The sequence below is a fragment of the Oryctolagus cuniculus genome, chromosome 4 (assembly GCF_051225735.1).
Source record: "Oryctolagus cuniculus isolate XC-2025 breed Fujian yellow rabbit chromosome 4, ASM5122573v1, whole genome shotgun sequence".
In the NCBI taxonomy this organism is placed as follows: Eukaryota; Metazoa; Chordata; class Mammalia; order Lagomorpha; family Leporidae; genus Oryctolagus; species Oryctolagus cuniculus.
The window spans coordinates 80552923-80569658 of NC_142870.1; the positions used below are offsets into that span (position 1 = coordinate 80552923).

At 40.6% G+C, this 16736-nt stretch overlaps 1 protein-coding gene across 38 annotated transcripts in view; it reads left to right on the top strand.

Moving 5' to 3' along the window:
- KALRN (kalirin RhoGEF kinase) overlaps window positions 1-16736 on the top strand; it is a 777940-nt gene that overhangs the window by 469656 nt on the left and 291548 nt on the right. For 28 of the 38 annotated variants that reach the window (XM_089331826.1, XM_089331827.1, XM_089331831.1 and 25 more), the window contains 3 exons: window positions 500-666; window positions 9012-9131; window positions 13792-14010. In XM_089331826.1, coding sequence (XP_089187952.1) covers window positions 500-666; window positions 9012-9131; window positions 13792-14010 — 506 coding nt within the window. The remainder of the gene's footprint in view (window positions 1-499; window positions 667-9011; window positions 9132-13791; window positions 14011-16736) is intronic. The other 10 variants (XM_051859225.3, XM_070072222.2, XM_051859228.3 and 7 more) reach the window with 1 other exon arrangement.

Consider the following 16736-nt stretch of genomic DNA (forward strand, 5'->3'; position numbering starts at 1 on the left):
AGCTGCTCTCATCAGAGTGGACTTACCATCTAGTGGTAAATTATTTCTGACATGGTAACAGAGAATGTGCCTTTGGCAGCAGTTTCTGAAGCAAGGTCTCTTGGAGTTGGCGTTGCAGTTTCCAGTGTGATCCAGAGGCTTGCTCATGAATCATCCAGGTGTAAGCACATCCCCCAGCAAGGCCTGCTGGCCACTGTCTTGTCTAAGGATGGACTTCCAGAGAAACAATCTCTAACTCCCGTTGATAATGAGGAGCTGACCATCTGTTGCAAAGCAGTTCCCAGGCAAACGGTCATCCATTTCTCCTACAGAGATGGCATGGTTTGAGTATCGTAAACAAGGGCTATGAAGATTGTCTAGTTTCATGGAGGGACAGGTAGAGTTTGGAAGGGGATTGACAACAGCTATTTCCAAACTCCAATTTTCCTATGCTTATTGAAGGAAATGTAGTATTCACAGTACTATCTGGTTTTTAATTGTTTACTTTTTTGAAAATCAGGAATTGAGTTAATCTGTGAAAAAGACATTGATCTGGCAGCCCAGGTGCAAGAACTACTGGAGTTTCTCCATGAGAAGCAACATGAATTGGAGCTCAACGCCGAGCAGACCCATAAGCGGCTAGAACAGTGCCTCCAACTACGGCACCTCCAGGCCGAGGTCAAACAGGTGAGCCTGGCCCTTCGGTGCAGCCTGTGCTTACTGGCTAGTTGAGCCTGGCCTGAGGCCTGCACTTGGTAGGGAAGTAAAGCATACAGAGCCACTGGTGTATCCCTTAAGTATCTGGAAGTTAGGAAATCGGTAAGTTAAGACCACCTGTATTAACTTCTGAAAGTCTGACTGCTGGTAACAAATAGACCCAACAGTGCAAAGGTTCAAAGTATAAATGCACTCTCTCACACAGCCATCTAGGAGATACTAGGTTTCTCAAGTTGTCCTCAGTCAGTGAATCTATTCTCTTCCTTTCTGTCACATAGACCATGTGAAATACAAATTTATCAACAAGGATATTCAGGCTTTAAAGCAAGGCTGATCCATTAGGGTGCAGATATGCTGTTACGGTATCTGACACATAGTCGTGGACAGTGAGCGGCAGCAATCACCATCGTTATTTCTAGTGTGTGTATGATTCTTAGAAGAACATTACCATTCTCAAATCAATGTCAAAAAGAAAAAATTCTTATCTGCGGGAGGCATTATATTGGGCGTTTTACCCAAAAGCACACCCAGATCTCCAGGAACCTCTAGGAACACACAATGACTGCTGACACAGTATAAAATATTACATTCTTATATTATGAAGAAATTAATTTGGTAATTATTGTAGCCATAATGAATAGAGATCTCTTGTTTGGACAAAGTCAGGTTGAAGTAGAAGTATTAATAATAGTTCCACTTCCATGTGCCATTTGTATATCAATCAGTCCTCACAATCACCTTCTGAAGCAGATATTATTCCTATTTTACAGATGAGGGCACTGAAGCTTAGTGAGGCCACCAGACAATGGTCACATTGGTGGAAAATCACCGCCACCCTCCACTGGGCCTGTAGGGCTCCCCAGCAGGGCAGGCGCCCTGTCATTTCCATAGGTGCTCCTTTCAGCTCCACGTTCTCCAAAACAATCCCTATCCCCCTGCTTCTCCTAGGCAGAGCGCTGCCCAAATTATGCTAATGTGAGAAACATGTTCCTCTTTTATTTTTTTTTCTTGTCAACTCTCCTTTTACTTTTTTTTTTAAACTTTTATTTAATGAATATAAATTTCCAAAGTACAGCTTATGGATTACAATGGCTTCCCCCCCATAACGGCCCTCCCACCCGCAACCCTCCTCTTTCGAACTCCCTCTCCCCTTCCATTCACATCAAGATTCATTTTCGTTTCTCTTTACATACAGAAGATCAGTTTAGCATATATTAAGTAAAGAGTTCAACAGTTTGCTCCCACACAGAAACATAAAGTGAACAATACTGTTTGAGTACTCGTTATAGCATTAAATCACAATGTACAGCACACTAAGGACAGAGATCCTACATGAGGAGTAAGTGCACAGTGACTCCTGTTGTTGACTTAACAAATTGACACTCTTGTTTATGGCATCAGTAATCACCCTAGGCTCTTGTCATGAGCTGCCAAAGCTATGGAAGCCCCCTGAGTTCACTGACTCTGATCATATTTAGACAAAGCCATGGTCAAAGTGGAAGTTCTCTCCTCCCTTCAGAGAAAGGTACCTCCTTCTTTGATGGCCCATTCTTTCCACTGGGATCTCACTCACGGAGATCTTTCATTTAGGTCCCCCCCCCCCCCCGCCCCAGAGTGTCTTGGCTTTCCATGCCTGAAATACTCTCATGGGCTTTTCAGCTGGATCTGCATGCCTTAAGGGCTGATTCTGAGGCCAGAGTGCTGTTTAGGACATCTGCCATTCTATGGGTCTGCTGTGTATCTCACTTCCCATGTTGGATCATTCTCTCCCTTTTTTATTCTATCAGCTAGTATTTGCAGACACTAGTCTTGTTTATGTGATCCCTTTGGTTCTTAGTCCTATCATTATGATCAATTGTGAACAGAAATTGATCACTGGGACTAGTGAGATGGCATTGGTACATGCCGCCTTGATGGGATTGAATTGGAATCCCCTGGTGTGTTTCTAACTCTACCGTTTGAGGTAAGTCAGCTTGAGCATGTCCCGAATTGCACATCTCTTCCCTCTCTTATTCCCACTCTTATATTTAACAGTGATCACTTTTCAATTAAGTTTCAGCACTTAAGACGAATTGTGTATTGATTACAGTATTCAACCAAAAGTATTAAGTAGAACAAACAAACAAAAAAATACTAAGAGGGATAACATATTAAGCTGCTCATCAATAGTCAGAGTAAGGGCTGATCAAGTCACCATTTCTCATAGTGTTCATTTCACTTTAACAGGTTTCCTTTTTGGTGCTCAGTCAGTTGTCACCTATCAAGGAGAACAAGTGGTATTTGTCCCTTTGGGATTGGCTTATTTCACTCAGCATAATGTTTTCCAAATTCCTAACAGGGATCACTTTTCAGTTAAAATTTAAACACCTAAGAATAATTGTGTTCCTCTTTTAAACACTTTTTTCTTGTGTATAAGTGGCTGCTGGAGCTTTTTAGATTTAAGTCTATATAACACAAGGGACAAAAGCATCATATTTTTTTAACTATTGCTAGGAGCCTTATTTTCAGGGTATTCTCTGCTAATGCCTGGGTCATAGTTATTATATCGTTATTTGTTAGAACGGGCAAAATTATCTTCTCTATTTCCCTTTTCTTTCAATTGGTGTTCATCCAGCACCCATATTCAGCTGCTATGCAGATGAAGTCCCTGAACCCCATGCAAAGTCAGATCACAATGCTGTCATCAGGTTGTTTTCTGCTTAATTACACTGGGATCACACTTGAATCTCTAGACACATTGTGGACAAGGATGTGGTAGAAATCCTAGCAGGCTGAGAGCAGTAATGAATACACAAATTTTGTGACTTTCAATAGTAATTGTAATATTTTCTTTTCATATGAGAAGTAGTTTTTCATTTATGTTTTCATTTTAAGAGAACAAGCCCATGGGGAAAGTGGTGTTATGCTTACTTTACAAATGAGGAAATGGAAGTACATCAGATGAGTGCTCCCAGGGCTTCCTGGTAAGTTAACTCAGACTTGAGCCCAGGCATCGCAAGGACAGGTTCCTGCAGTTTACCTCTATGGGCCTCACTCCCACCCAGGGTTTCAGGAAGAATAGAAAGGAGCCCTTTGGCAGAACACAGTCTGAGGTGTCCTGGCCTCACCAGCAGCATGTCTAAGAAGACAGAGGCCTCGGCTTGACAGAGAAGGTGGCACCTGCCTGAGGTCAACAGGGCTTCTACAGGTCTGCAGATTCTTCCTGTGCTTTTATACCTGGTTATTTCCATCATTTGAACGTGGTAGAAATGACCATCTCAACAAAACAGATAACAGGAAAATAATTCCTATTTGATTTTTTTTTTTTTTGACAGGCAGAGTGGATAGTGAGAGAAAGAGGCAGAGAGAAAGGTCTTCCTTTTGCCGTTGGTTCACCCTCCAATGGCCGCCATGGCTGGCGTGCTGTGGCTGGTGCACCGTGCTGATCTGAAGGCAGGAGCCAGATGCTTCTTCTGGTCTCCCATGGGGTACAGGGCCCAAGCCATCCTCCACTGCCTTCCCGGGCCACAGCAGAGAGCTGGCCTGGAAGAGGGGCAACCGGGAAAGAATCTGGCGCCCCGACTGGGACTAGAACCCAGTGTGCCGGCGCCGCTAGGTGGAGGATTAGCCTATTGAGCCGTGGCGCCGGCCCCTATTTGATTTTTAAAATGAAACTTATAGTTTTGCTTCTGTTCCTAGTTTCTATTTTTTGTCCTAGTATCATTGGTAAGTTCTACAATTGTGTTTTTTTAGAATAGTAAAATGGAAATGAATTTTCATTCTCCAAGTATACATTCTGTAAAGGATGTTAGATGGACTAATATCTATATACATTCCCATTCATTCTTGTATCAGTTACATGAAAGAAAAAGCTCTTCTGCAGAGTTAGGAAAATCCCTTCTCCCCACCATGGTGAAAATGATTCATTGTGGGATTGTAGCTTGAGATTGCTGAAGTCAGACTGAGGAAACCTACCAAGGCCTTTGCAGAGGACAGCAGCCCTTTGAGGCGCTAAGGGACAGCTGCTTGGTTAAGCCACCATGCCTCATTAGACAGACTTGTTTTCCTTGTCAATGTGGGCTCTTTCTTTAGGGAATCATCTGATCCAGTTTCAGAGAAGGCGTTTGTGTTTGATAGAAATTGGTGGAGCAGGAAATATTGATTTGGAAGCTGTTGACACTTGGAAAGGGGGAGTTAATTTAGATGTCAGTATTGATTAGTGAGGCTAAATTTAGATACTAGCTTAAGAGTTTCTCTGTTGAATATACTCTCAAAAAAGAAAAAGGACACCTTAATTGAAATGTCATTAATGGGGACAGAAAGGGAGAGAACAATAGTGTGTTATGATACAGCTCTGTTGTTAGAGCTCATCGATTAAAGATTTAGATTTGATCATTTGGCCATCATAACCTGAAGATTAGTTACATCAAAAGTATATTAAACTGAAGCTTTGATGAGTGAAGAAGGCAAAGCTGTTAGACTGAAATTATTTTCAAGTATACAGAACAAATGAAATAGATCAATGCCACTGATTTTCTTTCTGAGGGTTTACAGAGGGCTTGATGTCTAAGATAGATAACCCAAACATCTCGGGAGAGGTGTGAACCCTTCCCCTTATTGCAGCCTACAGCCTAGGCTCCTTGGGCCCCCAGATGTCCCTCACAGGACTCTCCCAACCCCACAGTAGGCTCTGTTTGCTTCCAGGAAGATGACTACTCTGGTGAAGATGAGCTTACATTTATTAGATAATTCAGAAAGATTTTAAAAGCTACATAATGTGCAGGAAAATAAATGAATTTCCATATGTATTCCTGCAAAGCAGTGTATTTAGCAGAAAATAAGCTGGTGTGGATGTTGGGTCCCTAACCTATGGAGAAAAAAATCACCCGTATTTGACTACTAAAGACAGAGTGGCTTAATTTGCTTCCTTGAACGAAATGCTGGCCAAAATTTGCATATGATCAAGATAGACATTCAAAATAAAAGAAAAAATTTTAACCTGTCTTTATACTCCCAAAGAGAATACTGTGTTCAGTTTGGTGCTTTTGAGTGTATATAAAAGTTAGAACAGAGGTGGAATAGAGCCAAGGAGGGGCAACCAAAGGAACAAGTGCATCCTTTTGTTTCAGAATGGAGATAATTAAGAGGAAACATGGTCAGTCTGTAAAACTATGAAGGATGAGCATGTGCATTCTTACAGATCCTGAGTTTTTAAAACTGCAAAACATCACAAACACGACAGGCTCACTGCTGCCATCTGAGGAACTGGTGTTTTTTTCCTGAAGCTAGTTTCAGAAATAACTATCCCTTATAAGTCATTTTCAGTAGCAGTCCTTCAAATCATTTGCCCTAAGTGCAGTGCACCTCATAGCTGTATTGTAGGTTTGACCTCAAGAACACAGCCATCTATAAGCAGCTTCCCCAGCCTGGGTAGTTACAAGGTCCAGCTTGTTCACGGAGGTGGAATCATCATTTGTAGATATCTACACCTGGTTGCCCAAATCCACCCCTCTCCTGACTTGGACTTATCTGAGTTTCCTTGGCCTGAGGAAACAGTAGATCTGTATTCTCAGTTTCCCTCTAAGTTCAGAATTCTTGCTCTAGTCCTGCACACCAGTACTCTTCCCATCCTTCATTGCTAATTAACTAATTTTCTTTGGTATCCTATGGATGTAGAGGCACTCTTCGAGATTTTAAAGCAGTGTGGAATGTTCTTTAAAGATCATCTGGAAATGATCTTTAAAGATCATCTCACCTGTTAGGTAAATTGTGGCCTATGATGATTGATCAATTTAAAATATTTACTTTATGGCTTGAAAAATGCTATTTTATATCAGTTATTTCTCCACTCTGTGCCTTAGGCAAGGAAAGTATTCACTATTTACAGATGGGAAACTGAGTACTGGAGAAATTAGATGGTGTTTCCAAGATCACACACGCTCAAGATAGTAGAACCAATATTTTCTCATTCTAGTTACAGTATTCCTCACATATATTTGTATACTCACAGAACTAACCAGTTTTAATCACAGCATTATCCAGCTTTGCTCCAAACTAACAATTGCCACCAACACTACAACCACCTTCTCCATTAGAATTTATATTTTTCATATGTGACTTCAACCCTGTAATGCAGAAAGAGAAGGTACAACTATTCTTATTTTAAACAGGAGAAAACTGAGGCTCAGAGGGGTTAAGTGATGGTTCCAGGTAAGTAACAGAGCCAGGTATTCTGACTTCAAATATTATGCTTTTTCTGTACAAATTCAGCTCTATGTCTAGGATAGTCTGATTCATGGGGATCAATCTTACCCTTGACCAAAGCCACGGATATAAACACATGCATTTTTATCTTACAGAAATTACATCTCCACTTTAAATTCCTGGTCTGCTGTCATAACCAGCATTTGGGACATTAAAATGAGCAAGGGTATGGCATCATTTAATAAAAGAAGGACTGAATCCCATGATATTCATATTTCTAAGTGGAAAGCTGGTAAATGGGTACCCCTAGCACCAGGCTATTTTCCTGTCGGCTGAAACTAGAGAAAAAAGTATTCTTGCAAGATCCAGAAGGCCCAGAGGGAATCAAATTACCCTGCAAGCATTGATTTGTGATGCACGTGGAGAACATATAATTCTGACACCTTCAAATGAATCTCCTAACCAAGCAAAATGCAGTGAATCACAGCAAGGGGACATAGTTCAAAATTTACATTGTCGGCTGCATTTTCCCAAAGAGATGACACATTTGGGCATGGAATCTGTGACTTGCAGGGATCCAAACTCACAGGCAGCTTCTCAAAATTATTAGCCCCTCTAGCCAGCCAGCTGCAGTCCTTCAGTGACTACAAACATTTCACACGTACACTCAAAGCAGTCATTTCCTGCAACTAATTGCTTTGCAGACTGGCATCTCATCCACAATCTGCCAGCCTGGCCATGAATTAACATGAGTCCAAATAGCCCAACTTCATTGGAATTTATGCCCCTATATTATCCATGCACAATAAGGCATCGGTCATTTTATGCCCAGGGATGACAATTGAGAGATGCCTAAGAGAGTTATGGGGCACGGGACAGGAGTTGGAGTTTTCTAGTTGTTCAACATGAGGAAGTTAAGTGGAAAAAATCTGAAAGCAAATCTCAAACAGATTGTCGTGTCTTCTTCTTTGATTTGAGGTGATGGATGGTATTTACTGATCTTGAAATTTCAGAAGAATTTTTATGTTCTCACCAAGCAAATTCTCAGACTCCCTAATAAAGAGAACATCTGGGAATGTTCTGTTGACCAGACAGCAGGTAGATTTTCAGAGCCTAACTCTTCCAGTTGTATTATTTACACTGAGTATGTTAGCTGGATAATTGCCACATCTCCATTTCACCTAGGACTTAGTGCCAGCTGTTTCTTCTTCCATCCTAATATTTCCCAGCTGAGTTTTCTTTCCCTCACTACTCACTAAGTTCACCTAGAAAATGATTGCAGCCTAACCACAGCCTCTAAGTAATTTAAGCCAATTATAATTTACTCTCCCTTGTTCTGATGATCTAGTATATAAATTATTGATGTTTTTTGGCCTGTTTTCTTTCCCCATCCTGCTTTCTTTGGATAGTTTATCTGTGAAAGCTCATATTTGTCTGTTGTTGGACCTACTACTCAGGTGTGACTTGGGTGTTCACCACTACTTTCAAAATATTACTACATCACCCCCATTATATGCACGGTACTGGGCTAGGCACTATGTTAGATTAAAATATGGCTAATATATTGCCCCAGATGTCAAAAAGTTTACACTTCAAAGAGGAGATGGAGTATAAAGTTGAGATAACAGAACAAGGCAGTCTGTGCTGAATGCTGTTAAGGTGGTACATAAGAAATAGTATGGTTGTACTAGATAAGGAAGAGGGTTTTTCTAATGGGAGGTATGGAAGAGTACAAGACGTTGTTATGCTTTAAATTGGGCCTTTTAAAAAGAAAAGACTCCCAACAGATGGAATTTATTTATTTGTGTTCCATAAGGAACTCAGAAATACACATGCAGTACAACCAGATTAAGTAATGTTTAAGTGAGTAAGGACATTGGGACAGAAGGATGATGAAGGGAGGAAATAATAAGTGGATCTGGAAGAGAAGCAGGTACATGAAATAAGTATTTTTATGGCACAGGTGCTAGATAAGACTGGGGAGATGACCATTTCCATTGTTTTAGTCTTCCTGTCCTCTCTGCTATGGTGAAAAAAGTGAACTTCCTGACTCATCTACCCATCAGAGAAAGCAGCAGCTCTGGGGAGGCTATGGGAGGTCATTCACCTGTGTGCTTGTCCTCACTCCCTAGGTCCTGGGATGGATCCGCAACGGAGAGTCCATGCTCAACGCCAGCCTGGTCAATGCCAGCTCTTTGTCTGAAGCAGAGCAGCTGCAGCGAGAGCACGAGCAGTTCCAGCTGGCCATTGAGGTAACACCCACATCTGGCTGCACTGCCCTCGCTTCCCTTTTCTGCTGTGTGCCTCAAGCAGGGGGGCTCCCTAAGGTGTGGCTGTTCTTTCAGGTGGGGAAGCCTTGACTCTGAACTGGTTCAGGGAGCCTTCTTATTACCCAGGGGTTGAGGGGGAGCAGATGCAGAGGCCCATGCTGCTGAGGAGGCCTCGTTTTAGAAGACAGGCGTTCATCTTCACATGAGAATCTTTGTTGCTCATTGGTACCTTCAACTTTTAAGGCCCATGGTACACTGAGAATTTTACACGTTATAGACTCTGTACCATGTGGAAATAAAAGTAAAAGGTTAGAGACAACTTTCAGTGGATCACTCAGAATTGAGGGTAAACAAGTGCAAAAGTGATTAGTAAATTAAGATCCGGTTTCTAAACCTTTGGTTTACAAGTAGCACCAAATACTATTGTCAGCGTGCCTGTGAGGAAGGACAGTAATTATTGGAGCTGTTGCCTCAGCCTGCCTTCCCAGCAAGAGAAGCATTCTGTCAAGAATGCTGACAGAAGTCATATTTAAAGAATAAACTGCAATCAGAAGAAGTTCACCAATGCGGACTTTTTAAAAGCCTATTTTAAAATAAAGCTCCATTTATAATCTAATATAAATTTTGTCTTACTTTAAATAATACCCTTAATTATCCTTTCCACTAGGACATTCTCCTTCCCAAAGAGACTTAAGCTGATTGTTTTACAATGATATGGCAGGGAAAGAGTAGAAAATGGGACAGGGGAACTATATTAAAATAAGTTCAGTACCATTGGGAAACAAGATAAAGAGCAGAAACTTTAAAGACACTGGTTACTCATGTCCAGAGTAAAATTTAGCCTAATTTAACAATTATGAAGCTGTTATCTTCTCAGATTTTTACACAAGGATGGCAAAAATAAAATTTTAATCATCTGATCCCACAAGTCCTTAAATACAATAACTCAACTTAAATACAATAAATACAAACTGCTAGCCATTTTTAAACTAGCATTGATAAAATTCAGTCATTTAATTTTCCAGAAACCAACTAGGATGTGTAAACATACCATTAAGATGAAGGAAATGTTTCTATAAGATGCTTGATATGTTTTAGGAACCATTACTAGTACTAGAAGTTCTGTCTGGGAGTTGAGATTTAAAAATAACCTATATATTGTGAACCTATATATTGCTCATTGTGAAGACACAATGAGCAAAACATTTTCTAGAGAGTAATTAACCAGAGGAGAGAAGTTTTATTATCATTAGCTGTCTCTGTTTTATCTATTGGCATGCAATAGTATTAGGTCTCTTCGCTGTGAGGTCAAACCAGGTTCTGTTCAAGAATCAGACACCCAGTGGTCAGTTTCCCATGGGCATAGGCAGCAACAAAAGTTGGGTAATCAGATTAGAAGCATGGCACGAAGCTGTGAGGGATGCTAAGCAGAAAAGACAGCCCTTTGCTGTACTCCTTATTCATCTTGAATAAAAAGGCTTACATGCCCTGTGTCAGGGAATTAAATTGCCAGTCCTCTAATGAATGTTGGGCAAGTAAGACTGAGTGTCATGACACAAAACTGAGATCTCAATGAACTGGTGGAAGAGTGGGTAAATCATTCCCCTGGTATTGAAGCAGCTACATTCCACATGACTGTATATGCAGTATTAATTCATATCAGATGCTGCTGCAGCCCTACAGAATAGAGGCTTCCTCAGCATAACTGTCTACTGGTAGTCCTGAGTGTCTGAGCACAACGTGGTCAAACATTCCTGCATGTGGTATTCCGAGATAAACAACTCTAGGATCTGTGTCTGTGGTCTCAAGAGGGCATGCCAGAGTAGACAGGGGTTCTAGAAGGTCTTAGAAATGGAGGCAGACAGGGTCTGTGGCATGGACAGCTTGATGAAGAATTTCAGCATATTCTCTTTCTCTGGTTGGCTGTGTTTCTCTCTAACTGTGTTTGTAGACCAGGTTCTACCTCAAGGGAGAAATATGCCAGGCAGGATTTAAGCCATTAGAAAGGAGATGTAAGTCATCTGGTCTGACTTACCCTATTTAGAAGTTGTTACTTTACAATGGTTGCTGACTGGGGGCATAGTTTGGCTCCTCCATCCTAAGAAATATCATAGGTATAGGTAGGTGGTCATATAATTTATTGTCTAGACTGAGATGCTCTTAACAGTGAAGGAGGGAATAATTAATAACTAAGTCAGAAAAAATAAACATTTTATCATGGTAAAGCTCTACCGGCCGGCCCTGGGTTGAGTGGCCTCATTGGGTTAAAGGTTTTGTCTTCCTAGGGAAGCTTAGAAGTTTCACCTTAAAGTAACCTTTGCTTTAGGAAAACTTCCCAGGAGCCATTCAGAATGGAGAGCAGTACATGGCACCTAGAAGGAGCATAGCTTATCAAGTGAACTTTATTATTGTTTTCTAGTGCCCAAGATGCCACTACTAAATCTTTAGGAAATGTGAACTTTATAAAGATAAGCTCAATTTTAAAATCCATTAGTTATTTTAAATCCTCTTATGCATTTTAAACACAAGTATTATACCAGAAGAAGTAGTTAAAACTGGATAATAAATTCAATTGATTTTGTTCAATTTTCTTCTGTGTACTCCTACTAAATATGAATGTCCTTGATAATCTGTGTCTTAAATATATAAAACTCAATAGGATTAGATAATGGAGAATAGAAATAAATGCAAAGTAATGATTTAAGCTTAGCAAAGCAAAGATTATGTCCAATGGTTAAGAGTTTATCACTTAGGAAATTAAAGAAGAATGGGGTTCCCGGGACTTAATGATGATAACTAAATGCTGCTTTTCTATATTAAAGGAGGCCATACAATTATCATAATCCCTAATGTTGATTTGGTGAATGCTTTTTCTGAGTGAGATACTATATACTGTTCTGATTGCTAGTGATAAATTGATGTGGTGTGATATAGTGGAAAGAATGTAGATTTGGGGATAGGTCAAAACAGTCCTGTTCCTGATCTCATCACTCTTTAGATTGTGTGTTTTGGAACAGCTCACTTAACCAACTGAGCCCTGGTTGCTTAATCTGTAGAATGGGAATAGTATATTTATCTTGTAATAGTTTTGGGAGAACTAGAAAATATATGCATATGCACAGTGTTGAGCACAAAATGTAACACGGGATGAATGACTGCTGTTCAAATGATTTTTTCAAGCTATCTTTGCCTTGAGAGTTTCACAGTCTGGGAAGACTCAGCCAAATATTAAATGACTAGCTTGGGAGTTCAGAGGAAGGTGGTCTTCAGTGAGACTCAGGCTGTTCAAAGAGGCTTCTCAAAGGAGAGGAGACTTGAGCTGAGTCTCAAAGGCAAGCTGGAACGCCCATGGGAAGAGGAGGAGGCTTAATCAGAGTCAGGAAAGATAAAGGCAGCAAAGGCATGAATGTGTATGACGTGTTTTCCAAGGGGTTTTAGGAGGAAGTAGTAGGTGATGATGTCATGGAATTGGTCTGAAACCACAGTGTGAAGGGTTTCTGATGACAACCTACAAAGTCTGGATGTAGCGTCATAGCAGTAGAGGAACCACTGGAGGCTTTTGAACTGAGAAAAGGGTGGGATATTTAGAGCATAAAATGAAAGTTTTCAAAAATATGTTAGAAGTCGCTTAATGCAAGCACTTTCTAATCCTTTCCTGTTCACTGTCAGCTGAGCTACACTTTCCTAAAAGTACACAGACCAAATTATTACTACACCATTAGGCTGGGACAGCCCCACAAGTTAGGGTTGGAATATCAGCTCTTGCAAGTCAGTGGTCTCTAATGTTCTAATTTGGGTCATCTGTATCAATACTTTGTCTAAGGGAACTTGAATCCCGTTTGATTCTCTCTGTGCTATGCAGTCCTACAGCCTGGTCTCCTGACCTCCTGCAATGAATGTGAGCTCAGAGAATGCAAAGCACATACAGCCTGGATCAGACAGCATTAAGAAAACAAGCTTTCTACAAATGCAAAGATGTATGCTTATCGTCTAAAAGCAAACATAAATTTTGTGGGGATTGTGTGTTGAGCTGAATTACCTAGCATACTGCTCCACTCCCTTGGTGAAGGTGCTACAGGATGATGTGAGAGGTTACATTTTAGTTTTTCTAACTTGCTAAATGTATTCCTTCTACTGGAACCCTTTTCGAATGCTTATTAACCTGTAAAATGATTGCATTGTTATTTTAGATTTGTATTATGTGAAGTTTTAAAATTATGCTTGAGGACTTTATCTGTAAAATGGGACTGCATCAACAACCTCCTTTGAGAATTTACTGATTAACAATTTAATGAATAGATTTGAAAAGGCAAATTTATGAACCAATCAGGGAGCCGATTTATACACAACTTTTGTTTCTCAACCAGAGAAACAGAAATGTCCTTAAAATATAGTGATACAAATAGAAAGAGAGGAGGGGCTCAGAAGTCAGGGCCCTGAATGATAAGAGAAAATATGTGATATTCTTGGCTTTAAAATATGCTTTAAAAACATGAATGTATTGATCATCATGACAAAAACAGATCAGTCATTTAAAGCTCTTTAACTTTTCTGCATCTTTCCACTCACGCCTCACTCCACCCCCTCCCATACCACGCCTGGGTTGTTCCCACGGACCTCTCTTTCCTCCCCTCGTACCCAGTCCCTCTTTCATGCCACTTCCTTGCAGAAGACACACCAGAGCGCCCTGCAGGTACAGCAGAAAGCTGAGGCACTGCTCCAGGCTGGCCACTACGATGCCGACGCCATCCGAGAATGTGCTGAGAAGGTGGCCCTCCACTGGCAGCAGCTCATGCTGAAGATGGAAGACCGGCTAAAACTGGTCAATGCCTCTGTGGCCTTTTACAAAACTTCCGAACAGGTGAGAGAAGAGGACATGGGACATGCTGGGTTGAGGTTAACACAGAGCTGTTTCCTGCCTCACATTGCAATTCTGCAGTACAAACTACTTCAGCAAGACGCCAGTCCGTAGTGCTAGCCTTTGACTGGAATAGGAGAATGGTTTATAAAAACATCACAGTTGGTTTGCTTATCACCTATTAGAGCAGTGGATCATTTATTTCATTTCTCATAAATTTCTCAAACTCATCAATTCCATATGGGGTGTTGGATTAGAAATCATGCATATGCTGAATACCAGATTTGAGAAACATATCTCTTAGCTATTGACACAATAATGCTGTATAACAAACCACCCCAAAACACAGTGATATAAAATGGTACATATTTGGTTTTTTGTTTGTTTGTTTGTTTGCTTAAATATATGGGACTGAGTTGATCTCAGCTTATTTTGGTAGAACCAGGCTTCAGGCTGTGGACTGAGTCTAGATCTGCTCCCATGTCTCTTGTCCTCTTTAACCAGCAACTGCTTAAGGCACATTTATAATTAAAGGTGAGAGTGCAAGAATCCAAAATCTACTGTATGAGTGAATTTCAAGTCTTGGCTTACATCACATTGTCTAATATCCACTTGGCCGAAACAAGTCAATGAGGCCGCAGTGCCTCCTATGAGAGTTGAGAGGAGAGGCTGAATATTTGCTGAACAATAACACAGTCTATCACAGTTAGGTATTATGCAGTGCTTGAAAAACATGCTGCTATTTCATTCAGGGGCTCCCAATCTAATACAGGAAAACACAGCCCTCTGTATGTAGGGAGCTATGAGCCTAACTGATAAAATGGTGCAGCTGTGAGAGAAAAGGCAGGAGATACGTATAACAGGGTCATAAAGAAGCAGAGACATTACCATTACATCTGTACAACAATATGTCCAAGTGCTAAGAGGACTTTTTAAATGATTTGGGTGGTGTTAGAGAGCTCTTTATTTTTTTCAAATCAGGGCTTAAAGCAGAGTAATTTTATTTGGTGTATAATAACTTCCTCATTTGATTTGCTCCCTGGTAGAAATAGATCAAAGAAACATTTCCCTCTGCTTGACTTACAGAGACCATGGGAAAGTCTGTCTTGGAGCAAATATAACATGCCCATCAGAGGGCCCTGAAACCTGCATTACAGTCTCCACATCTCTCAGTCCTTCTTCCTATTGTTTCAGAAAAATGATGCCTTTGATAGCCACAGAAGTAGGAGCAGCAGACTAACATAATAAAGAGCTTCCCCAGTTGACCTATACATTCCACACAATCCCATTCAAATACCAACAGGAGTTTTTATAGAAACTGATACACTGGTTCTAAGCTTTATATGGAAATAAAATGCAAAGAACTTAGAATAGACAAAGCAATTCTGAAAAGGAAGAATAAAGTTGGAAGGGCAACATTACCTGATTTAAAGACTTACTCTAAAGCCACAGTGATGAGAACAGAATGGTACCAGTGTTAAGAATAGGCACCATGGAACAGAATGATGTCATAGAAGGAGACTCACATGTGTACTCACATGTGTACAGTCACTAGGTTTCTGTCAAAGAAATTCAGTGAATGAAGAAAAGTATTTTCAACAAATAGTGCCAGATAACTAAAATCCATATGGAAAAAATGAGGCTTAATCCCTGTCTAATATCATACACAAATTTCCATTTGAGACAGATCAAGATGGTGATAACGATAGAGCACTGGATTAAAAGTCAGAAAATATGACCCTGAGCTGACCTTGCCAAAAGTTACTTTATCTCTTTGGATTTCTGTTTCTTCACCTATTAAGTTAAAGGATTTACACTTTATAATCTTCTCATTTCTTTTTACTCTCAAGTTGATTTGTTCTAAGTCCAGTCCTAACATAGGACAGATCTCAAGTACTCCTTTATTTAAAACATTTTCATGTCCATACTCTGTTTCATTTCAAGACATGAGCCTGCCTGCACCTTTTCTTGCTTTGCATGAAGAGATGTGGTGCTGAAGGTGGGGCTTGAGAAGTCATTGGAGTTCAGGGACAGACCTCAGGATGTGGGAAGCCTGTCTGGCTGCGTGGGTGTGCTGCCTGGGACGTCTTTCAGCTCCGCTCTCACCTCAGTTCCTAACTCAATGAGCAGCCTGTCCAAGGACACCTCCTTCATGAGATGGGATGACTTCCTCAGAGGAGGGCTGCTCCCCTGCTGCCATATCTAAACAAGTAATCCATCCTCCCCTAGCTCCTGATAGTAGGCTGCCATGGGTCTTCTACTGCAGGACCTGACCTAAGTTTCCCTCCTAACCTTCTTCAAAATGCTTCCGCTCTTTTCTGAGTTCATTTATAAAGTCATTTAGCATGGCCTATGAGCATTGTTAGAACTTCTTACCTATTTTTTAGTTTAACCTAAATTTGTCTTCCCCCATAAGGTAATGTGTATTTTATAATAGAGGGCCTGGAAATGTAATTGCCTTATGGTAGGATTTTGAGACATTTTAGCCAGGACATTTTTCCCCAGCATAGGGGAAAGATTTATGACCCATAAACCACACAACAAGCAACTTCCTCCTTTACGGCTGCTTGTGGCTACTTAACTTTGGGACAGATGCAGATGATTGGGCAAGTCAAATGGCTTCTCCACATCTCATTTCCTGTTCTACCTGATTCAGGACTGTCATGAGGTTATACCAGTGTAATATATGGGAAGTTACAACACTTTGAAATTCAGACAAATGCTTGTCC